The sequence below is a fragment of the Scleropages formosus genome, chromosome 17 (assembly GCF_900964775.1).
Source record: "Scleropages formosus chromosome 17, fSclFor1.1, whole genome shotgun sequence".
NCBI classification, from domain to species: domain Eukaryota; kingdom Metazoa; phylum Chordata; class Actinopteri; order Osteoglossiformes; family Osteoglossidae; genus Scleropages; species Scleropages formosus.
Window position 1 is genome coordinate 16,741,043 of NC_041822.1, and position 25,451 is coordinate 16,766,493.

A 25,451-nucleotide genomic window follows, 5' to 3' on the forward strand; every position below is an offset into this window, starting at 1 on the left:
ATATGTAATTCAGAATATACAATGAAACCATTTTTTAAACCAAGTACTCCTTCCATAACATATAACATCAAACACAGAACTGTTAAAAAAAAAAAATCTCACCTAAAAATGTTTTTTGAAGACCAAAGAAATAGTCTGCATTGAATCAGCCTAATGCCTATTTTGCTCAAATAAATAAGTAAATAAATAAAAGAAACCTTTCACAATCCTTTTAACAAAATATTTTACATCTCCATGGGTGGAAAAACTAGTATTTGATTATAGCCTTTCTAAATTGTAGATTTTTTCCAGATTTTAAGGTTTCCAAGGACCCAAAACAGTTCCATGAATAAAAAAAAAACACAGCTGAAAAACTAGTTTAAAAGATACTTTCTCAGTGGTCCTGTACTTTCAGTACTTAAGATGACAGTATCCTCAAGCTATCTGCTGTAACATTGTAAATTTTTCAGTACGCTGCATTAAACTGGTCCCATTCTAACATAAACCTGTATGATAAAAATTATTATAGCATGGCTGAATAAACCTGTTAATAGACCTTTGTTTATAATAAAAGATAAAAATAAACTCTATTGGGAATGATAATTAAGCTTAACATTTTTGTATTAAATTTCTGTTCTTTCAATAACTGCAGTTAGTAATGCCACATGATTATTGTTAAAATACAACAAAATCTAGATAAAGGACAGTTAAATCTCAACTAACCACTTCTAACTAATCATCTACCTTTATTAAATTACTATATGTTTTTATTATGTCCAATATCCAAGAAAATAATAAAACAGTGCACTGAGTAATGAACACATGTAATCAAGTTACCAACCTTATCTTGCAACTCAGGAGCACCACAAATAAAGTAAACATGTAAACTCACTCATCTCCGATACTTCACTGCTTGATAAGTGAAATATTCATTTTGTTCTTTATTAATGTATGTGTCTTTAGCATATACCTTACTTTCTAAGCCTTTCAGGGTCCGTTTTAGCAAATTAAGTCCTCTTTTTTGCTGACACTGTAACTCGCTGTAATGTCAATTATTCTGAGAGCTGTTTGGGAGATAATAAGGGGTGTCAATGCAACTTTTGCCACATTTTTTAGTACATTTGACACATTAGCACATTGGTTTGACACATAATTTCAAATAATACTGCCAATACACTCACTTGTACCTCAATTTACGAACACAAATGGGACCTGAAACCTCCACTAATCATCATAATCTATAAAACCTTAATAATATCACTTAATCCCTTGAACAGGTCAGATTCTGTGAAAAACATTGAATGGAGCTAAAATTAACAAAAAATTTACTGCAAGACTTTTATTTACTTACTCTATTTCCATAAATAGCTCATATAATGCAGGCTCTTAGTCTTCTTGTAACCTGGAAAAATTGAGTCTGAGGGAGGATACAACATTGATGAGATGCCTGTTTATTTTGTAATCTTTCATTAATATGAATCAATGTTAAAGTTGATTGCTTTAGTATGAATAAAAACAAGAATATGTCATCTTCATAATATGTTGTTCAATGTGTTCTGCTTTATACACACAAGAGAGTGCAGTGTTCCTGGGGAAACCAGTCACAAGGAAGCAACTGATATCACAAATGTTTGTCATCATCTGGTTACTTTCAGTTTGCAATAAATAAAGTATGTACCATTTATTATTCACTAGCTAATTTCTGTAAAAGTCTTGGATAAAGCAATAATGAATTTAAGAAAAAAAAAATATTATGACTGAAATCGGTCGGTATAGCTTCCTGTTACCGCTCCCCCTACAGTTTCTATTGTATTGAGTTTCTATCTGAGTGCATTTTATTGCTGACTAATGGCAATGAGTGGAAAGGCAGGCTATTTTTTGCACTGCAACAGGGAAATATTAGAAAACAGAACAGAGAAAAAAAATGCAATTTAAAATAAACTGGAAAATGTTCTTTGAAAATTTCTCACTTGCATGTTCGTAACATGAGGTACAACTGAATATTCACTTTCCTATTCATATGCATATTCTGAAGATAAGTAAGTATATAGCCAGAATTTGGGATCAGAATTCAATTTTGCAGGCAGGAAAAGACTCATCCTGCATGACCACAGTACTGCTGCTTGCAAGCACAATCATATTGAGGCTTTGCTGCTTCTCATGAGTCTCCTGGTACCACTCCTTCATGACATCAGAGTCGTGAGTTGGTATCAGAGTCACCTGTGTGAAAAACAATTGCAAAGGGTTTTGCAAAACAAAGTCATGTCAAGTCAATTGGCTTTTTAATAATGACTGAATGTACCCTGAACATATGTAGTCTCTGAAAAAAACTGCAGTTTCTGAAAGTATATATACAATACACATACACACACATATATATAATTTTTTAGCACTAAAAAGCTTTATAAATCTCTGAAACATCAAACCTGTATGTTATTTTCCCAGTGAGACTTTCCTTCCAAAAGGGAGTTCAGAACAGCTTTACAGGGTTCCTGGGCCACTGGGTCATTCCCACTCAGAACATAATAGGATGATCTCACTTGCTTGAAGAACTCAGTGTCGACATTTTTAGCATTGCCATGGTTGGGAATGTATACCAGATCCAGATATACAGGAGAATTATTCCCCACACACTCTCCAGTTATCGATTTACTGTTGCTATGACCTTTAGTAGAAGAAAAATATCAAAAATATATAATCAGGACTATAATTCCCTAATGCATGAAGTATACTGGAAAAGTGATAAGTGCAACTGCAACATTCTAAAGTGCAACTGGAACATTCTGAAACGAAAGAGCACAGGGGCTTACCTGTTGTAGCAGATTTGGCATTCCTAGAGGCACTAATATTAGTTGCATTTTTTGCATCTTTCCCTCCTCTTTCATTCACAGCAGTGCTCTCCTTGGGTCCTGAAATATCTTTCTTTTTTGGAGATGCAGTCTTTTTTGGAGACATAGATATTTTGTCTAAAGAGCCTTTGGCAGTGGTTTCTACCCTTCCCTTTCCTGCTGGTGAAGAACTTTTCATCTTACTTCCTGGGGTTTTCTTCGCAATCTTCTCTTTAGATGCTTTCTTTGCTGGACTCTGATGGTCAGCAAAAGTCTCTGGATCAACCATGCAGACATCTGGTTGAGGTGGAGTGGGAGGACTGTCACGGAATGTGACTGGAGGAGGATCTGGATACTTGTTTTTTAGAGATTTGTCTTCTACTGAAGATGATTCAGAATCACCTTCAGTGTCTGCACTAGAATCAGCAACTAAAAAGTCCAGGGGATTTGGGTTTATGAAAGATGGCGAAATCTCTTCTTTAGGATGCAGGTATGCACATGTGCTATCCAAACTCAAGTCAACATCAGGTCTAGAATGCAGAGTGTTATCCTTTTGATCATAGTGAGAACCATCAGAGTCCACAGGAGATGTCTGACTTTCCAAATTACTGCTCTGCAATTCTTTACAGTGAGGAAAGAGAGATTCATACAAAAGGGAGTCCCCTGTTGAAGATGTCAGGGTAGGAGTGCCAAACTTGTCTTGAAAATTGGAGAAGTCAGAAGTTAGTGGCACATATGCAGACGGTGAGAGCTTGGGAACGACTGGCATTTTACACTGCCAAGTGGAGTCTCTGGTTTCATTACCCTCAGATGTCAAACTGGTATTTTCTGAGAAACCAGACTGGGAAGATGCTGAGAAGGGGGGAATTTCCTTGATGGGAGAAGGTGACATCTTTTGTTCTTTCATTGTTTTTATAACTTCTTGGTCCACAAAGTTTCCAGGACTAAATGACATGCCACAATCCATCTCTGTGGGGACGTTCTTAGCAAAACCCATCTTTGGTGTAACAACTGCCAGGTCTGGAGACTCAATGTTTATAGAATCATCAACATACTTTTTACCAAATTCCACTGAAGACTCCTGTACTTGTTCTCCAGCATACTTTTTACCAAATTCCACTGAAGACTCCTGTACTTGTTCTCCACAATGAGCACTTTGAGACAACAAATCTGGAGGACTTAATATGGTCAATTCTTGTTCAGGTGGGGGTATCCTTATTTCCTCAAGAGTTATGTCCTGGTCAATAGACACTGAAGCAGAGATGTGTACTTCTGTGGGTTGTATGGAGCCAAACTCGGGAGGCAATGCTGGAGAAAGATCATCTGAAGTTCTCTCTGGCAAAGAATAAGTAAAGTCTTGGGAGAACTTATCTTCCACAAGATCATCATTTTCAGGAGTGATTAACTTTTCGGACACAGTTCCTTCTGATACTGACTTTGTACTTTCTTCTTTTAATGCTCCAGCTGCAGTGGAATCCACTGGTAACTCAGACAGATCTTTTGAAGCTTTCACTGAGCCATCTGATAGATCATCCAAAGTATGGCCAGCACTGCAACTCCCTTTAGCCAGAGCTGACGGGTCTAGGGAAGCCTGTTTAGCATGACAAGGAGAAAATGAGTCTGACTGAACATCTCCGGGTGGACTTGAAGGCAATGACATCTTCTTGCCATCTTGACTTGCTTCTGCTGAAAACTGACTGAGCTCAGAAAGTGATAATTTACCTGGATCTGGAGACCCATCTGATGGAGACACAGATTCCAGCGGTGGAGGGCTACAAAGTGGAGACTGTGTTCTTTCTTGTGATACAGACTCAGAAATTACATTTTGACTGAAATCATTTTTGCTAACTGTAATATCCAATATATTAAGATTCTTAGTTTGTTCTATGGCCTCACTACTGCCTTGGAAGTCTGAACTTCCAAGCATAAACTGAGATGGATACAGTTCAGTCATTACATTATCTGGACTATCTGAAGGCTCAACCAGACCTCCAGAGGGGGCTATTTGTGGCTCAAATGGAACTGGAATAGTAGTCGGTGTCAGGTCATACTTTGAGCTGCTGTCACTGGTAGGAGTCTTTGGGAGTGATGAACCAGAAGCCGAGCAAGGACTTGTTTTATCATGAGTTGGTTTGTTTGATATGTCTGAAATTAGCTTGAGAGTCCGAGAGTCTTGGTCTTTTGCTTCATCCACTTCAGTAGGAAATTGCTTACAGGATTTGTCTTCCTCAAATGATGATGGTGGTGATAAAGTGCCAGCTGACAGGTGATACTCATGACCTTCTGTGATAGATAGTTTTGAAAGGTTTGATTTTGGGCTTTCAGTGAGTAGCGAGGAATGTTTTTCATCACAACCGCTAGGTGGCACAGTCCTTCCTGGCTTGGAAAACTCATTGGAAGGACTCATTTTTTCATTCCAGGTAGTTTCAATGCTCATTTCTGATATAGGCATATGAATAGTTCCTGGCACACTGTAAATATCAGATGAAGACTGAAGGCTGACTAATGCCTCAGGGGAATATTCTTCATTGGAAAGTACAACAAACTGAGAGATTGCTTGCTCAGCTGTAGGTGGCTGACTGGCAGAAATAATAAATGTACTTGGTTTGTTAGTATCTGTTTTGATTCCTGATGTTCTTTCTTTATCAGTCTTACTAGGTTCTTTCATCATTTCCTGATAATATTTTTCTTCAACTTCTTTCTTTGTGTCTACTGAAACTTGGTCTTGTTCTTCATCTTCACACTTTTCTGTACTGTGCAACTCAACTTTCTTTACCTCCATGTTCTCCTGGCTACTGGTGTCTTCAGATAACTGAACTAAGCCATCACCTTCATCTTCAGATCTCTCAGCAACACTAATCTTGATTCTTCTCTCTGATGTAAGGTTATCTGTGGTGTCTAGACTTTCGCTTTTACCTTCTTTGGTTATCTCAGGTACAGTTTCAACAAGTTCCAGCATCTCTGGTAGTGCATTACAAAGCATGGCTCCTTCATGTGGTGTAAAAACCTTCAGTGCTTCAAGCTCCTGATTAGACTGAATGACATTTGCAATATAACCCTCTATGCCTTTGGCCTTAAGCTCTTCAAATTCCTTTGTGAGATCCTCTGGAGAAGACATAAATGACATTTCAGACTCAAAAACCTCAGCAGCTGCAACATCTAGCGACTCTACCATTACTTCAGCACACACATCATTAGGCTTAGCTTTGCTAAATTTAGAGTCTATTTTGGTGGCCTTCAGCTTCTTTTCCTTCACTTTTCCAGGGCTTGGAGCATCCCTCTTAGGTGATTCCTCTTTCTTTGGAATTTTTGGTTTTGATACAGGCTTTTTAGCATCTCCTGGGATAGGAGAGGGTTTTTTAAGATCCCTAGTGGGCTTTCTTACTTCCTTTTTCAAATCCTTCTCTGACCTCTTCAGCTCTTTCTTTTCTTCCCTCTTTGCCTCCCTAAGTATAGAATCTTTCCTCAAATCCCTTTTAATGTCCTTTTTAGTTTCTTTTTTAATTTCTTCCTTTTTAATTGTTTCATCTTTTTTACTCTTTTCATCCTTCTTAACTTCTTTTGTATGTTCTGTAAGTGGTTTTGACTTGATGTCAGATTTCTCCTGCCCTTGTAATTCAGTATCAGCTTGTAATTTTGCTTCATTTTGACTCTCTGAGGCTTGGATTTTAGCCTTGTCTTTTTTCATAGATGATTTCCCTTTAATCTCAGACTTTGTCTTGTCAGGAAGAGATTCTGTATCACCTGTTTTTGCCTTTTCCACAGTCTCATCCTTTGACTGTGTCCTCAGTCCATGGGAAGCTGATTGCCTTGATGTGGACTTAAGATTTTCTTTGCTCTCTGTTTTGCATTTAGATTCTTTGGTTACAGGTGTCAGTATTGACGACAACTCTGTCTGAGTAACCACTGGCTGTTTCAAGAAATTTAAATCCTTGACTGCCTCCAAACCCTCCAATATGCTTTGCTGTGTAGCATTTCCAGGAAACAAAACACGAACTATTTTTTCAGAAGGTGCTGCAGGGTGCCATACAACCAATGATGAGATTGACATTAAATAAGACAATGGAATGTCAGATTCCTTTGTGTCTGGGAGGGGCACAGAGTCTTGCTCATTACCAGTCCATTGTTTCATGAAGTATTGTAGATCTTTGCTGTTTTCAACTGGATTTAGCACATACATCTCCAACCTTCCCACACCCATTTTTTGGAATAATACAATGGGTTCCACAGAATTTCCAGCAGGCCGATTAAGGGGTTCTGGTTTTATGGACAGTTTGTTCAAATACTCCAGTAGTAATGATGTTTCCTCAATCTTGCCCCTCACCTTGTGGTTGGGTTTGGAATCTACGAGGTTGTCAGGAACATTTAAGAACACAACCCCTAGGTCAGGTGAAATAAGATTTTTTGCCGAACAGCCGTTACCCAAAGAGCCCTGTGACGAATTCACCTCCTGCTCCATTATTTTCCGCTGAAGAAAACTGTTGATACCAGGTAGGTTGTCATCTCCAATGTGAGTGAGCAAAATGGAATCAACCCTGTCCAAATGTCTAATTAGTTTCCAGAAGCAGGATTTGCGCTCTGATCCCCCATTAATTAGCATATTGAATCCATTAACTGCAAACAGGGTTGAGTCTCCACATCCACCTGGAAAGATATAGCAGCATGGCTTTGAGAGCTTAAGAAACCCTCCAGAACTGGGAGGTTCAAGCAAGTTGAATGGTGAGGGGACAGCCATGGTCTCCATTACATACTCTGTGAATTCTGACAGGCCTTCCATTTCTGGTAATGCCACATCAGATTTTAGCTTCACATCAATGAAGTCCTGGAGATTATGTTCTTCCAGATTTGACCATTTCCAGCTGCCTTCCTCTGTACAGAATATGGTGAGGCTTGCTCTGTTGTCTGGATGTATAGTGCTAAGTAGCTCACCAATCTTTGTTTAACAAATGAGAGAAAAGTCATTAATAAAGAAAACATTACAGGAGCACAGAACTATTAAAACATATATAACATGAACATGTATCAAAATCATTAAACTTTGAAAATATTCAGCAATCTCTGAATCACCACTCACTTCTTGATCTGTAAAGATGTCAATGAAATTGTGGAATGAGAAGGAGCCAGACTGAAGAACAAGTCCTCCAGTGTTTTTGTAATATTGCCCCGAAAGCACCAGCAATTTATGTCTGGCGTTATCTGATACCATCATTCGAACCTAGACACCAAAAGAACATAAGAACATCGTCAATGATGTTGTAATTTTAGTATACCCATCAAGAAAAACATTTGTTTATTTGCTCTTTACCATTTAAAAAATAATCAGTTACATGCATTATCTAGCTATGTGATGAGTGTTGTACATTTCTAGAACTTTAGCACTCCACTTTTGTAATGAATTACCTCTTACCAATAACCCTTGATGTTTCAGATAACTGGCTCTCAGTGTCTTCGAGTTACTCTCTGAAAGTCATGTGCGTAGTCTCTGAATTTTACATTTACATTTCACATTGATTCATTTAGCAGATGCTTTTCACTAAGTGCAAGTGCATTTTGCACTTAGATTAGGACCCTGAAGTTGTACCAGCTGACTGAGAGTCAGAACTTAATTTGAAAGGTAATGTAAACTGCGAAGAGTGCTTTGAATAATATAATTCGTTTTATACTGCACAACTCTAAAGTCTTTAAAGAATTAACAGAGTAAACATAAAGCAAAATAAGAGAGAAAATTGTGTCCATTTAAAACGCAAAATCTGAAAAGCAACATATTACACACCCACAAATTCTTCATTTACATTTATATAGCAGAAGCTTTTCTCCAAAGCAAGGATACACTTTGTGCATTACATTAGGAGAAAGAAAGACATAGTTGCAGACGTGTGATTCTTAAGCAAAGTGTTTCTTTCCACTATAAACACTGAAGATCATCACACGAGTAGCTTCATAAAACTCAGAAAAGACGATTCCTGATCACCTTTTGACTTTTTTTTTTTTGATACACAAACATTTACGTATAATACAGGAGTAGTGGCTGCATAAAGGCTTATCAGGGTATGACCATAAAGTTATGGTGCATGAACATTTACACCTTACATGAGCTTAAGAGATCATGGGTGAAGTGAGTCTGGAAGAGATGAGTTTTCAGACTCTTTTTCAACGTGGACAGAGTTGCAGCAGTTCTGAGTGAGAGGGGGAGGTCATTCCACCACAACAGAGCCAGAACTGAGAACCTTCATGTTTTTCATTTCGTGCGCGGGACCACCAAGTGGGCAGAAGTAGAAGAGTGAAGCGGTCTGGTTGAGGTGTAGCAGTTGATCAAGTATTATAGTCAGACTTATACCGCAGAAGTATTCTATTTTATAGTCATGTTCAAAATAAATTGAGGAAAGTTGTATTTAATTACCAGAACAACTATTTAATAAAGGAATTAAACTCTGATTTGGGGGGTGCAGTGGTGCAGTGGCACAGTGGATTTGGCTGGGTCCTGCTCTCTGGTGGGGCTGGGCTTCGAGTCCTGCTTGGGGTGCCCTGCGATGGACTGGTGTCCTGTCCTGGGTGTGCCCTCTCTAGCCTTGTGCCCTGTGTTACTGGGTTATGGTTCCGGCTTGCCGCGATCCCGCTTGGGACGAGCGGTTTCAGTCAGTGTGTGTGGGAAAATTAGTTCAGCCTTTACTGACTCCAAAAAGCTAAACATTTGGTTTGCTGCAGCACTTATGTTGGTTCAATTTTCTATTCTTGCATTTTGTTTCTTTCAATACCTATTCTTTTTTATGGCTGCCTCTACTAAACTCCCAAAAAAATCGTTAAACTAACAAAGCCTTAACTGTTACTAAATACCTTTGAATTTACAAACTAGTTCTGAAATTCAGATGAAAACACACACACACACACACACACACACACACACACACACACATTTTCGGAACCGCTTGTCCCATACGGGGTTGCGGGGAACCGGAGCCTACCCGGCAACACAGGGCGTAAGGCCAGAGGGAGAGGGGACACACCCAGGACGGGACGCCAGTCCATTGCAAGGCACCCCAAGCAGGACTTGAACCCCAGACCCACTGGAGAGCAGGACCCGGTCCAACCCACTGTGCCACTGCGCCCCCCCAGATGAAAACAGACTCTTAGAATTTACATTTCATTAACTTCTATGAAAAACTGTTTTGTAGTACAGTCACCTGAAACATTTCTCTAGAGCAGCTTACAATGTTAAGGTTACAATTATTTACCCATTTACACAGCTGAGTAATTTTTAGGATAAAGTACATTGCTCAAGGGTACTACAGCCAGAGGTGGGGATCAAATTGATCAAACCTACAACCTTTAGGTCCAAAGGCAGTAGTGCTAACCACTGTGCTACTAGCTGTTATGTGGTATTTAATTTAAATGTTTGCTTTCTTTCCCAAGAAAATACATGTAACTAATCTAAAAAAAATAGTGCAACAGAAAACCATTTTTTAAGCTGAATGAGATCTGAAAATTAATGTAGCTGGAGAAAAGTCTTACCTCAGTGCTGACAGTCTCATCTACGGGGTTGATGAGTACCACTGTTTCCAGAACATTACTTTTGTGGTGTAAAGTCTTCTGCCCTTTAGTGGAGATAAAAATGCAATACTTTACACCAGTCTTAGTATTTTATTAACTACAAGATGTTTGCTTACTTAACTAGGCATCCTTTAAATGTCCATTGATGTAATTAAACAGTTTTACCCAAAGGTATGTAACTTTCATACATTGCTTATAATGTAACCTGTAGGTTTAATGACAGTTTGATATTATATGCAGTTATGAAGAAAATATAAATGTAAACATTGTGATGTTTCAGTTTAACAGCTCTTGTGTGACACGTAACTAAATGATTATAGCAGAGGGATCTGATCAGTGAAGAGAGTCACTGTCTTTGTTCTGTGTGACGTAAACCCTAAGGTGAAAATCTGCAAAGCTTGTATGCCTCGCCCATGCACCACAATCCTGGGGGGCTGAGATTTTAGGGGCACCTGAGGGAACATTATCGTGTGGCTGATGGAGAAACATCCGCCCATTGCCTGCATAATCTGTGCAGTCAGTCTGTCAGATAATTTTATATAGCATTGCCCGAAACCATGCATTTCTTCAGTTGGAGGAGATAAGAACAATGCTTTGAAACCACACAAAATCTACCAATAGAGCAGCTCCCTTGTGCTTTGCTGAGTATACAAGTATCAGGAAAAGTAAAATTATCCATATGGTAGCTGATACGTACAGACTGGTCAGTTCTTGCCCCCAAACAACTGCTGTATGACACTTTACCCATGGAAAAAAAAAAATCATCTGTCAATGACTCAAGTGAGATGGAACCCTCTGCAGATGTCTGCCTGAATAAATAATCAAATAATGTCTGCCATATCCAGCATTCAGCGTAACACTACACCAGTGCTGGTAATGACTGGAAAAACAGAGATGCTGGATTCAACTCTCAGGGCCCTAAAAAGAAGACGGATTATCATCCACTTTAAGTAATAAAATCACATCTGCTTATGACATTAAAAATAACCAGACAGCCATCCAGCAGCTACATATGCAAGAGAGGAGAGGCATTTTTGTTTTTTTCTGTATGTACTCTGTGTACCTAGAGCTGTCATGTGTTTATGAATGAGTTCTCTCTCTTTTCTCTTTGATTTGCAGCCAAGACTATAACTCTCATTCTGTAAGGTCAATTCTAGAAGGTGGTAAAACAAAGAAATCAAAAACATTAATAAAGAGGTTAAAGCAAGACATTAATTGAATCAAGTGGTTCCCTGCCCAGTTCGAACTCTCTTTTTAAGTGTTTGAAAATAAAACTGTAAAATCTGTTTGCCTTATACTCTTCATTCATACAACCCTAAGAATTTATGTTTTTTTTATTCCTTCCTTCCTCGACTGGTATCAATAGTATAAATCAGTAGTATTGTCAACTTTTAATGGAACTGACAAACATTCTACATTAAAACCAGAAGCATGCATTAGATCATTTTACATTCAAGCAGCCCTTAAAAGATATACCAGGTTCTATTTATACAGTATATAACATGGTTTCAAAATATACTTTTACTCCACCAAAAAACGTAGTCCTTCAAAAAAAATGCTAAATTAACTATAATAATTTGTATTTCATCAATACAGGTAATTTATCACATCTGTTCCCCGGGCATAATTGATCAACAATAATTTCAAACCTTTTACAACTGATGAGAACTTCGCAGTGTGTCGTGAAACAAAAAGTTTGAGTTCCTGGTCCAAGTCGCAGTCCAGAAGGTCTATGTCCCACGAACGAATCCCTTTTAAACAGAGGATAGGATTAGCCATGTGAGAAGAAAGGCATCGTTTGGTAGGAGGCTACAATGTTTAAAGCAGACTTGGAGTCTATTTTGTTAATTAAAAGAAAATATTACAAATATTTTACAAATTATATGCAATTTAAAATTAATTTCTTTTAAATCTGAGGGAATGTCTGGGGAAAATGTTTTTTTTAGTTAGTTTTATCAAAATAAATCAGCATTAGTATTAGTGTGGGGTGGATTAGGCAGTCAGGAGTGCTATATAATAATAACAAAGTAGTGAAGCAAGTGTTTCTTGCCTAAGTACAGTTGTAACCTATAAGAATATTAATTGATCTGACTGAAGAGAACCAATTTTTACCATAGATCCTTTATAAAAAAGAACGTTTTAAGTGCCTGTCATGGCCTTGGGCAAGAGATTTTTATTTTCTATCATTTGTAGATGTGTGTTTCTGTGGGTCAAGGTGAGATGAAGTGAAATGTCTTTAACTGCAAAAAGCAGGAGCTTGAAATATACTCTGTAAATTTAACTCAAAGCGCTTTCCTTTTTCAAACTGAATTACAGTTATGCGACTTGATAGCATTCATAGCTGATGTTCACATACTAGAATAAATGTATTGGGAAACTGCTTGTCATAAATTGCATGATTCATAAGCAAAAAAAAAAGTGGTACTATTCTTAAAAATACAATGATTCAACCATTATTTTTGCATATGGAATTTTTACATATCAAATACCCTGCCTGGTAAACACATTTGAAATAACTTGGAAATGTAGTTCGTAACCTACCACAATTAAATAAAATAAGTAAACTTTGAACATAGACTATAGGGATAAAGGTCTGATGCTAATCGAAATTATTTGAACGTTATTTTATTTTACAAGAATCAACTTTTTTCAAGGGCCTGTGCTGTCATACTCCTCACCATCATTAATGGGTGAAAGTAGAAAGCTAAACTATAAAATCTATATCGTGGATTTGTTTTGGTACAGAAAACATCAGTGAGACCTGTACCTTCTACCGAAATGTTGACCAGGGGATCTTTGGAAATGTTTATGCATTAAGTTCGTGATTGCGCCTATGAGTCCAGCAAGTGCGTTGAAAGTCCACAGCGGGTTTTCGTCACAACCGCACTGCGGACAGGGCCACGCCCTCATATCGGTAGTATCGAAAACAAGGTGTGGAACTACATGGGCGGAATGAACGACAACATACAGCATCATCATGGATGTAAAAATTGTGTTAACGATTTTTAAATAACGAATTCTTTACTACTTCAAGAGTGTTTCAGAAATATATTTTATGAAAGCTGTGCTGCGCAATAAGGAGTAAACACAAATATATTTTTTGAGTTAGTGATGATCATGACTGTGTGATTAATTTAGAAGTGTCCCAGCACGTAAGACTTAGTTAGTACTATTACTTCGTAGTCTGAGAAAAACAATGAAACTATCATGTATTCTACATAATAAAAATAATATATAAATAAAAATCATTTGTAACAACCCCACAAAACAGCACTAGATTCTATCGTTTACGATGACACTACTACAAACGAAGCAATCTGAAAGTTATTTCATTTTTTTTTTTTAGAAAAGACGGTGGACCGATGATGATGGGCCGCCTGGCGTTTTTAATCCATCAGAAAATATTAAAACTGTCGCATGATTATGAAATGCAGAAGGAAAAAAAGTTTTCCTACGCTGCTCTTCTATCAGGGGTTGAGGCTTTTATTTACGTAAAGTAACTTAATGTACCCGATGTTTGTAACGCGGACGCGGAATTTACCGAGTCGTCGCGAAGAACAATTTTAGAATTAGCGAAACTAAACGAGGGTTTCAAGCAAAAAAAAACGCGCGTTTTTTTCACAGTCGGATGCTTATCATGCTACCACCACCAGTACGTACCTTTTCCAACGTCTTCAGCCACACACTTGAGGTTTTCTTCTGAAACGATCTCCCCGATGACCACAAGCAGGTAAAATTTTTTGTCAAGAAACTGGTGCGAAGAAGAAGAGCTGGAAGTTGGAAGAGCATCACTAGTAAAGTGGGCATCCGCCCTCTCCGCTAAGGTCGCCATCATCATCCGCCGAGCTCAGCCTCTTTCTGCCCTGGACGCCTGAGTCAGAGTGCTAACTCACCGTCCCACACCGGTCCGGAGCGCCCCCCACAGAACCCCGGGACTGCGTTGGAGGGGCGCGGTCCGCCTTTTATACCCCCCCAGACGGAGCGCGTCCGGGGCAGGAGTCGCGCGGGGGAGACGGCGCGCGCGTCAGGATGGAGACTGGAGAGCGCGCCCCGTCTGCGATGATGCGATCACATGCAAAAAAAAAGCCTGCATTCTTACATACATTTTCTGAGGGTCTTTAAAGTATGTTCCTGTCTCATCATCATCATCATCATCATCATTACTATTATTGTCGGTGTTATTCTTTCCGTTCTTCTCCTTTGTCCAGGGCAACTACCAGTTACACATATATAGGTTGTTATATTTTTTCAGTAAATGGCTCATTGTAGGTAAATTGCAATCAACAGATCAATAACCAGCTGGAAAGAAGTTTTAAAATGAGGAAAGGGAGCATGGTTTGTGTAGTGAAAGGATGCCCAATTGTACACCACTGCACAGGTGCAGTGGGATTCAATCTCACACCTCGCAACCTTAAAGTGTGCTAGTGGGTGCGCGACATTTTGCTGTACGTGCCCTTTGGTTGGTAAACACTGTTGTCCAGTTGCACTAAAAGGCCTTGATCTACTCACACCCGGGTAAAAGTGTTACACGAGAATGCAGACTCCCAGGTCATGCCATTAGACCCACTATGTTTATGCAGTTCCCTTTTAGGGAAGCTCCTGAATTGAATATTACTGTCATAACTCAATTGTTTAGCAGATTATTGGGACGTGACCTAATCTGCCTTGATAGGCTGTCTAAGAGAAGTGAACATGCACATTATTCTACACTTGCATTCAGAAACGGACCACTTCTCATGGTATGGTATTGGCAGGCTGCATCCTGTGTTCACTGATGACCTTAGTAGAGTCCCCCAGCAAGAGACATGATGACCACTGTTCTAAGGACCCAAGTTCCCAGCACTGCTTACTGGAATGATGTCATTGTCTGCAGTGCATGAACATACTCTCCGAGCTCTATTACTGTCTTCTGACCATGGGCAGTTTCAGCATCCGGTTGATACGCACTGCTCTCAGATATCCAGAATCTCACAGCACCAGTAAGAAATATACAGTAATGCTTACATACACAAAAATATTGTAAAACTGAAAAGGTTCAGGTAAAGGAATGAAGTACAGATCACCCATAACCATAATAATAATTACGTCCTAATATCTCCTGTAACGTATTTTTTTTTTACAGATTACTTGCAATTTAAGTTAGTGAGCAAGCACCAGGTGCCTGTTAATGAAAAGAAAGCAGGACTTTTTTTCCCAGAAAGCATGGAAATTATATGATACTTCTTGTTACCCTATTGTCCTTATTGTATCCTATGCTGTCATGGAACACTATTTCTTTTGACTGATTTTAAACAGCTTTCTGTTTTAATTTTTTAAAATTTTCTCTTTATTAACTTATCCACATAATATATTATATATACATAAAATTAAACACTTAAGCAATGTTTATTATTACTTTGCTTTAAAAAATAAACTATAAAATTCAGATGTTGTGTAGACAATCTCACTGGCATTGCTGCCTGGCAGGGCTCTGGACAGCTATGCAGTAAGCTCAACAGCATGAAAAGACAACAATGACTAAGAAATCAAGCAGCATGTGGTGAGTGAGACACCTTTGGTGGTCTCCCTAAAACATTTGTTTTCGGAGAGAAAAGACTGCTTTGTCATCTGGTCGCAGTGACAATGATGCTAATCTATTTAGAAAAGAAATGGTGGGGCATTTGCTCTCGGCAGGCATATAAACAACATGTTGGAGGGTGGGGGTTGGGTTCTGATAAATTTCCAAGCCTAATTTTTTAGCAAGAAAATTTGGTAAGAAGGCCCTTGGAGACATGCGACCTTGTGGTTTACAGTCAGCCGGCTATCTAAAGCACTGTCACGTCGCTGAGAATGTACTCTGCAGGCTTACAGAACAGGACGTCTAACCAGACTGGGATGAAATCCAAACCCCTCCCTCAGCTGCAGGATTCAAGTTGGCACATGGTTAAATGTTAGTGAATAAGATCAGCTGAGGACTGCTTTAAATAAATCTAACAGATATCAGTTAACTGTTGTTGACATGCTGTGTGTCAGATTATAGTAATATGACAAACTAACACAGAATAACAGAAAAACTAATATTCAGTACTTTTTCTTCTCATACCTACTGAGCATTGTGGCCTTTCTTTCCCCATTCAGCACTTTTTTTGACTTGATAATGAAATTCAAACTGTTATTAACATCCTCTCTAAGGCATCATCAAACCAGGCGTATGAAAATGCCAGCTGGATTATTGGTTAATACACTGCAGGTAAATTTTCTAAGGAACATTACAGTTGTCTCATTAACCTAAATTACTGTATTTAATAAAGCTGAATATATGTGTAAAGGCTGGATGTGCTCTGTTTGTATTATCAAATAAATAATATTACATTCAGGATCAAGTCTGAATGGCGCAACAGTTTTCGAGGACATTTTTTTTCTTTTTTTCAGGACGTTTTCGGGATGCCACTTAGACAACAGACATTCTGAATGGCATATCATCAGTGTTAGAACCACTGGAGATGCAGATTAAAATTGAGAGAGGAAGTACAGTATCTAAGGTGAGAGAATCAAGGCTAAATGGTAGGTGGAATGAAAAAGTGGGCACAAAAAATGAGTATAGTGCACTCAACCCATAATGGCTTTTTAGGCATGGTACCAGGAGAGTGTCAGGGTTCATTCTCTTCCATCTCTTAGCCTGTCTCATGAGCACTGTGAGCACTCAGACACAGCCCTAACCAACCATCTATGTCCTTCCCTTCTCAGTTCCGTCTGGGAGAGTCAGCCACAGGCTATCGCTTGCCCTCACAATTTTCCATTTATATTTTATCGTTTTTTTACATTTTTTTCGACCAGATGACAATTTGAAAATAAATAAATAAATAAATAACAATAATGATATTTAAAGTGTAATAATGCATAACATGTAAATAATTTAGGTCTATTGTACAAGTACTTAAACTTATAACAACTGAGATTTTTTTTTTTTTTAAATATTAGTGCTGATATAACATTGTATGAGAAGTGCATACAATTCAAGTTGACTTCTCCGAAGTAAGCAACAAGAAGCAAAATAGTTATTTATGGGATCTGGGAATGTCTTTTCAGTAGAACTATATGATTTACCAGAATGTCTGTATAGTGCTATAAAATTACATTTGAGACTATTAGTGTCACATGTACCAAGTTTATTTTGGATTTAATGGATTGATCAGTTTATTTCCTCAGTAACGCTGCATTTACTTGTCACTGCTTCCATCCACAAATTTAAAGCTACATTTTTCAAGGTTCTGCACCAGTCCAAATGTTCTGCTTTTTTCTTAGCAATAAAGAAGTTAGTGAAATCAGAAAAAAATAATCATCAGGTCGGGGAAAAAGGTAAAGCAAGGGGAAAAGTGCATTATTTCAGATTTTTGGCTTTTACTTGTTTAAAAAAAAACCCTAACATTGGTGTAGTATTTTGAAGTGGATCTGCACTAATACAGTACTGTACAGTCCTGCCTTAGAAGAGCGGTATAGAGCGTTATGTACTTGATCACGTGGGTAGACAACGTCTGATGCGCAGAGTGGAAAAATTGAACAGTGCTTCCCTCTTGTGGCACTAAATATACTGCAACTAACCTTAAACGCAAAATACAAGAGCGCTTCATGAGCAGGCAGAGAACTTGCATTACATGAAAATGCAGTCACTGAAGTAAAATAAAAAATAGTACAAAACCTTTAAAGGTACTTAAGCAGTAGTCTTGAACTGATGTTTGGTTTACTTTACATTTATTTAGCCGACACGTCTCTCTAAAGCAGCTTGCAATCCTTTGCAAGCTATTTACCCACTTATAGAGCTGGTCAACTTCTACTGGAGCAGCTCTGGATGAGTACTTTGCTCAAGAATACCACAGCAGTAGGTGGGATTTGAACCTGCAACCTTATAATTTGAAGGCAGCAGTTCTATTAATTATGCTACCAATGTTGTTTGTAGTCAGCATCCTTGAAAGATGCCATCGCAGGTGCTACTGTGTGCTCTTCCTGGTAATTTGCATTTACATTTGTTCATTTAGCAGACACTTTTCTCCAAAGCAACATACACCTCAGAGAACAATATAGAAACACTACAAAAACAATATAAAAAGTGTATTAGTGCCGAAGATAGTGGCCTCACTGATCACTCTTGCACAGCAGCAGAGAATATGGTGTAATGCCTCTCTTTTTTGACATAGTGGAAAATCCACTTCTCCCTGTCTGATAAAACTTGATGAAGTTGGCACCACATCATCGACTGCCTGGATCAAGACCTTGATACGTTGAAGCTCAGCTCTCCTATGCTCTTCCCAAAAGATCTTTCCATCCAATACCCATTCCCACCTTGTCCATGGTCCTTGCTGCTGCATTTCTGCCAGCTCTACCATCCTTCCTCTGTTGCTCTTTTTTCTTATTTCCTGTATCAGCTTGTGCTTATCCTTTTCCTAGGTCTTGTCATACCTCCATGATTAAAGAAAGACAAACCAGCCCTTCCAGGTGCTACTGTTCCCACTACCATGTTATGCTAGAGCCTGCACTCTGCATTTCTCCACATCCTAGGTATCCTCACCTCGATACCACCTCATTTGATCCTTACCCTGTACTCCTCTTCTCTGTTCCTGTAAGGTACATTGAGCCAGTTGCTTTGCACATTCAAGGCAGTGCTGTTTGGGTTTTGAAGTGAACCAAGCCACATTCAGAGTTAACAGCTTATACTTCTCTCAAGGATCTTGAGTGTTGATACAGAGACCTTGTAAGCCAGAAGGGGCCAGAGCAAAGTCCAAGTCCACATGCTGGTTGATTGAATGTCCAGAAACTTTCAGCCTTATCTACAGCTGGACTGGACCAAAATCTTCATATTGTCTCAATGAAACCCTTTAAAGTAGTGAATGATCTTGCTCAAGTTTAGTTTAGAAATATAATTCATTCGTACATTCAAGTAATTTCTCTACAATCTTTAGATGCTGGATTTTTTAGAGCATTCAAGATTGAGAAGATTTTGGTTGGAGGACATACCATTAGCTACTGAGCACTCAAACTGTGGAATGACCTGCCAGTTCTTATAAGGGATACCCATTCAGTACCAGCCTTTAAATCCAGGTTTAAGATTAATTTCCTTAGCTTAGCAGCTGGTTTGATTATACATGCTGCAATCACATTTGTTAATTAAGTCCCTAGTAAACCTAAATCAGTGATCTTACAGTTAGCCCCTTTTTCCTCTGCCTTTTTTTGCAGTGACCTGTGGTGGCCTTAGGAGCCATATTGAACCTAGAGTGCAAGAATCCTCCAGATCTTGGAATGCTTGGAGGCTTTAAGAATGTCCATGGACAATTTTAAAGATTTCCAGAGATGATGGGACAAGACCTTCCCAATCACATACTATAAAATTAACTGATGTCGCCAGGGTGGCGGGAGGTCAACTGACCAAGGTCATTTTGACCCGTGTTCCACTAGACTATGGACCCCCAGAGGTTTATTTGTTCCAGTTTCATGTCAGTCTGGAGTTTTTTTTTTTTTTCCCTCTCCTCTGTTGCAATCTGGCTACTTCCTGTATTTCATAAATACATTATTGTACATTGCTACTATATCTTAGATCTTGTGTTTACAGACATATTTAATATTGAAAAATATAATTATTGAAATTTTTCATTACATATTGTTTGCCTTTGTCCCTATTATTTTAGTTATACTTTTGACCCCAATATGTAATGAGTTCTGCAGATTTATGTAGTATGTGATGGTTTGTCATTCGCTTTTTTGTGACTTGAGTGAATGCATTCTGAGATAGCTGATAGTGTAGTGGTTAGAGCTGTTGCCTTTGGACTTGTTGCCTGTCATACTCTTGAGCAAGGTACTAACCCTAAATTGCTCCAGTAAAAATTACCCAGCTGTATCAATGGTAAAATTAAATCAATCAATCAATCACACTCACACACACACACTTTCTGAACCTCTTGTCCCATACGGGGTCGCGGGGAACTGCAGCCTACCCGGCAACACAGGGCGTAAGGCCGGAGGGGGAGGGGACACACCCAGGACGGGACGCCAGTCTGTCGCAAGGCACCCCAAGCGGGACTTGAGCCCCAGACCCACCGGAGAGCAGGATTGTGGTCAACCCACCGCGCCACCGCACCCCCTATTAAATCAATCAGTAAAATTAAATTATTTTGTTTAGAAAAAAATACTGTGGTCATATTTTTTACTACAAAAGGGACAAGGACAGAATTGTCTATAGGCTTCCCTGATTTGGTTTGAATATAGAGGAAATTCAGTATGGTCAACTTTAAGTTCATGGGATTTGTCATTGAAATGCATCACAGGAGAGAAAGCTGTGGTTTTAGGCTCTAAGAAAACACAAGGTGGGAAATTATTGTGGGCCCATTAAGAAGAAATATTCACATTAATATCTGCCTAGATTTATCTGCAGCAGTTTACATGGGAAATTCTTGTTTTCATATCAGTTTAAGTACATCTCTTGAGAACTGAACATATTTACATAAGTGTCACAGTTCACGTGTGTGCATATATATGAGAAAATTAATTTCTTCTTGGAAATGTTTTTTTTTTTTTTGAATCGGTGCCAGTTGATTTTTTTCTTTTTATGACGCAGATTATATACTAAAAATAATAAGAACAAATTAAAATATATGAGGGGGGGGGGCATGGTGGCACTGTGGGCTTGTCCAGGTCCTGCTGTGTGGTGGGTCTTGGGTTTGAGTCCTGCTTGGAGTGCCTTGCAGTGGACTGGTGTCCTGTCCGGGGTGCGTCCCCTTGCACTCCATGTTGCTGGGTCAGGCTCCGATTCGCTCCCACCCTGCTCAGGACAAGTGGTTTCAGACAGTGTGTGTGTGTATGAGAAAAGTGGTGCTTTCTGTGGTTAGTATTATGAGTGCTTCTTGCTTGTTATTGGGAAAAGAGTATATAAAACTATATAGAACAGTAAAATGAAGATCTTTGGGTTTGAAAGAACATTAGCATTAAATGACAACTTACTTAAAACTGACATATGGAGCATTCACTTGGAAGTCAGTTCAGGACAATTCACTTGATTATTGCAGGAGAATCTAGAAAATCAAAAGAATATATGGAGCTTGTTTCTTCTCGAAAACAATGTACACTCATCCCACAATACTCAGTCTCCTGATGTCTAGCGTTTGATGCATCCAGTCTGAGGTTATTAATACCGGTTATCGTAATTGCTCTGGATTGTCATTTACACAGTGAGCTGCATCCTGTCCAGGCCTGCTAAATTTGGTATAGCATCATAAACTGAGTCGACATTTGAAAGTCGTGCCAAGCCGTAAGACAGAGACGGTAAGATGCAGTGAATTGTGGAAGTCATGTATCCAAACCCAGCCATTATTTCGCTCAAACCAGTCCACACACAATATCATGGTAATTTCCTTTTTTGAAATCATACATTGTTTAAAATTATTTTATTTACACTACACCCCCCATGAATGAATCAATGTATCAGTATACCAGCAACAGATCAGACACCCTATGTAGATAGTTTTAAGATGATAAATATGCAATATTGATGTGATATTTACTAATTGGAGCTGTGGAGATAATGGATGTGATGGTACGAAAAAACACTCTGGGATTAGCGATATCAGCCATCTTTGGTACTACCACACTGAGCCATCTGGCTGTTTGCTTTTCCTTCCGTGTCAACAAGGTTGACCATCTCGTCTTTCCAGAGGTCCAGTACATTCCCATGCTTTATCTGCCCTTACACATCCAGTATGAACTCTCCAGCTTCAGTGGTATTTATAACTCAGCGAGTGGGTGTGTCTTACCCCTAAAAAAAATGTATGAAGAGATAGAAAAAATTAAAGTAAAACCAAAGAGGAAATTGCAGTGTGCAGACAAATGTTTCACCATTTGTGTATTGAGCATCTATGCAAAAAATGTACTGAAACTAATTTCTAGCAGAAGGAACAAAAAACGTTAACGTCAAGATATTTAATAATAGTTTTAAAACTATTATGAAACCATAATATCAGCAGTTGCATAACAGTAATCAGCTCCAAGAGTATTGTACTATGCTGAGTATGATGAGAAAAAAGGTGTCAGATTCTGTATGCTACTAAAGAAGTGTACGTACAATTTTATTAATGTAATTAATTAATCTATTTTTATATGTATAATATAAGAAGAAAGCAGTTACAGCAGAAAAAGAACAAAAACAGCAATTTTTATGTGTTTTGGCTCATACACCCTGTTTAACATCTGAAACAAAAACACAGAAAGGGACTAATGAATGAAACTAAGAAAACTGAGGTTGGGCTAATGAAGGAGAAGGTGTATTTTCTCAGAGTCGAAACCTCGGAGGGCAGTGTTGCGATGGTGGACACTTTCAGTCGGAGAACGACTAGGACTGGATGTCGGAAGGAAGGGTACAGACAACATAACGAAGACTAATGATGGTGATTACCTAAACCCTTGGGAGGTAATCACCGGAATGAGGAGGGGCTTATCCTACTTTTTGCGTGCCGACTGCGCTTTAAACAGTCGAAATATTGTACAATCGGGCTGGGGTTTTATCTGGTAAGAGTCTGACAGTACCCGTATGTAAGTTTCTTCGGGTATCCATGATGGATTTCTCCAGCCTTGGCTTGGTCAAAAAAAAAAAGAAAAATTATTTATATATTAACTTATTTATATGTGAGGCTTATAAATCTATCCTCTGCTATGGGTTTCTCCTTCCAGACAGCTGTACTGCAAGGCAGAGGCTGTGAATTTTGGTTGACATCAAAATGTTGTTTTTATTATAGCCAGTGTCATGAGTAAAATCAACTGGGAATATTAGAAAGCAGTTTAATTTTGTTTTAGACTGTCCTTTTGTCATTTTGTAATTTTGTCATTTTCAAAATACAGATAGACTTTTCCATCACTCAAAATGCATAGGACAGTTTCTCTTTTGTGTAATTACTGTTTGTTGGAATTGTTGGAATTTACCAGGTTTTTTGGGAAACTGTTGCACTGTTTGAAGAAAACTAAAAAAAAAAAGAAAAAGATCATTCAAAGCAAGATGTGTTCTTGAGATAACAGAAACATGCAAAATTGAAAAGTCAGCAAGTGAAAGTGCTGAACCCATGACACAAAGTCTTCAGTGGGTTGTATAAGGAACCATTTACTCTCTTAGAAGCAGCTCCTGGTTTTACGTGATGAATTTGGTCAAGTGGGATTGAACAATGGCTTATAATATAGGGAATATTTCATACAGGCACTGAACAGAAAATTCTAGAAGCGCTTGCTCTGAGTGCGTAATGTCTGTTCCTGTGAGCAGATGACCAGATCAGAGAGGATGCAGGGAGAACTGTTTCTTTTGGAGCACCCAGAGCAAAAACTCGGGGTCACAAGGGGATGTGTTTATTAATCTTTAATGATTTATTGAGAACAGTTATAACATGCTTAGCGTTTCTAAGCCTGCTTAGACCTTTGTGAAAATAAATAAACACGTTTAGCGATTAGAAGAAGTGTCATTCATAGGCTTTTTCTTTCCATTGAAAGCCCATGGAAAATTTAAGACTAATGCTGCCTAACATTCCCTTGCTGCTAAAATAGGAAATACACTTTGGTAAACACTAAGCTGTGACTAGTAGGAAGTTTGTTGATAATTTTGTGACACTGGCACAACAATAAAAAGAAATGAAACATCTAGCAAGAAACTGGCATAAATTGCTATCTTAAAACTAAATGAATATTTGCTAGAAAGTCGGTAGCCTGTGAGTAGAGTTGATCTTTTGTGTATTTGTCCAGGATCCAAAACCGACTTTGAGAGGTCTAGAGTGTAAGACACTGTGAAAGGGTCTCCAGCCCATTGCGGGACACACTGACACACACATAAACTCGGTGACTCATACTGTGTACACCAATGTCAGTTTAGAGCCTCAACTCTCCTGATCATGTCTTTTGAATGTATGAGACCCCCAGTGCTATCTAGAAGACATCCACACAAGCACAAGGAGAACATGCAAGCTGTGCCCAATCAGAGCTGAAGATACCTCCAAGCTCCAGCAATGAGGTGACAGAATTACTCAGTGAGCCACCATGGCATCTACAGGAAAAAACACACTCTTCCTAGAAAACTTGATCTTCTGGTAGGCTGCCTACCTTTAAGTTTTTCGTGGAATCACTGGGAAAGTTATCTCAGCAATCTCATTTCATTGTCAGATGGGCAACTTCTGAAGAAATAGAGAGGAAACACTAGTTTAAATGTATTGGTTTAATAGTTTTTGGAAGAAATCCAAGCCCTTCTGACAAAAAATTGAGAAATGCAGACACACTCACTGAGCCCTTGTGCTACATTGGATGATACATGTTGAAACCCCCCATTTGGGACCCTTTGTACAAAGAGACAGGTGGAGGAGGGGAGGTAGTGGATTTCTAGGAAACGGTGCATGTGGGGTGTGGAGGTTAGTGGGTGTTTATGTGCTTTATGCATGATTGAAAGCTGGGCGTGACCAGTGCTGTATCTCCAAAATTTTGTTCAATGATTCAGTTTTCCCTCAAACATTTTAAAACAACATCATGTTCAATCATGTAAAATGTTGGAGACAGAGTGATTACAGCTGCTGCCTAGTAATTGAAAGGTTCACATTTACGTTACATTTATTTATTTAGCTGACACTTTTGAGGTTCTGCCTCCTGCTGTGCAAATGGGTATATTGTTGTAAATAAGAGTTGCCGGGTAGGCTCCGGTTCCGCGTGACCCCGTATGGGACAAGCGGTTCTGAAAATGTGTGTGTGTGTAATTCAGTATACAAACCTACTACTGTAAGTTGCCTTGAACAAAGGTGTCAGATACATAATAAAACATAAATACTGCAAATGTTTCATACTCTCTTGCTGTTTGGAGAGCGGTGATGATCCTCACTGTCACAGAGGTATGTAAAATTAACCCTGAAAGAACAAAAGTCAAAAATAATTTTATATTTGAAGAAAACTTTGTGGACTCATAAAACACATACATAAATGAATGACTGAACAGGTTGGAAATGCAAAACAGGAGCATTTTAAGTTATATCATTTAATTTCATTTAATATGGTCTGTGTATAATTAAGATGTAAAATAAAAACAATACACACACACCACCTGAAACTGCTTGTCCC

At 38.6% G+C, this 25,451-nt stretch overlaps 1 protein-coding gene across 1 annotated transcript; it reads right to left on the reverse strand.

Annotated features, from left to right (window-relative positions):
- Window positions 1–236: 236 nt before the first annotated feature.
- Window positions 237–14,322, reverse strand: LOC108938129 (microtubule-associated protein 1B-like). The gene is made up of 7 exons (XM_018758484.2): window positions 14,016–14,322; window positions 12,005–12,106; window positions 10,317–10,399; window positions 7,882–8,022; window positions 2,790–7,740; window positions 2,406–2,644; window positions 237–2,199 (listed from the first exon to the last, which is right to left on the reverse strand). The coding sequence occupies exons 1-7, from the start codon at window positions 14,191–14,193 to the stop codon at window positions 2,044–2,046; spliced, it is 5,850 nt and encodes a 1,949-aa protein (XP_018614000.1). The 5' UTR covers window positions 14,194–14,322; the 3' UTR covers window positions 237–2,043.
- Window positions 14,323–25,451: the final 11,129 nt, after the last annotated feature.

Coding starts and splice junctions, on each gene's coding strand:
- LOC108938129 (XM_018758484.2), bottom strand. CDS start 14,193: ATGATGATGGCGACCTTAGCGGAGAGGGCGGATGCCCACTTTACTAGT. Junction 10,400..12,004: donor GTTCTCATCAGTTGTAAAAG/GTTTGAAATTAT, acceptor TCTCCACTAAAG/GGCAGAAGACTTTACACCAC. Junction 2,645..2,789: donor TGCCAAATCTGCTACAACAG/GTAAGCCCCTGT, acceptor CTTCTACTAAAG/GTCATAGCAACAGTAAATCG.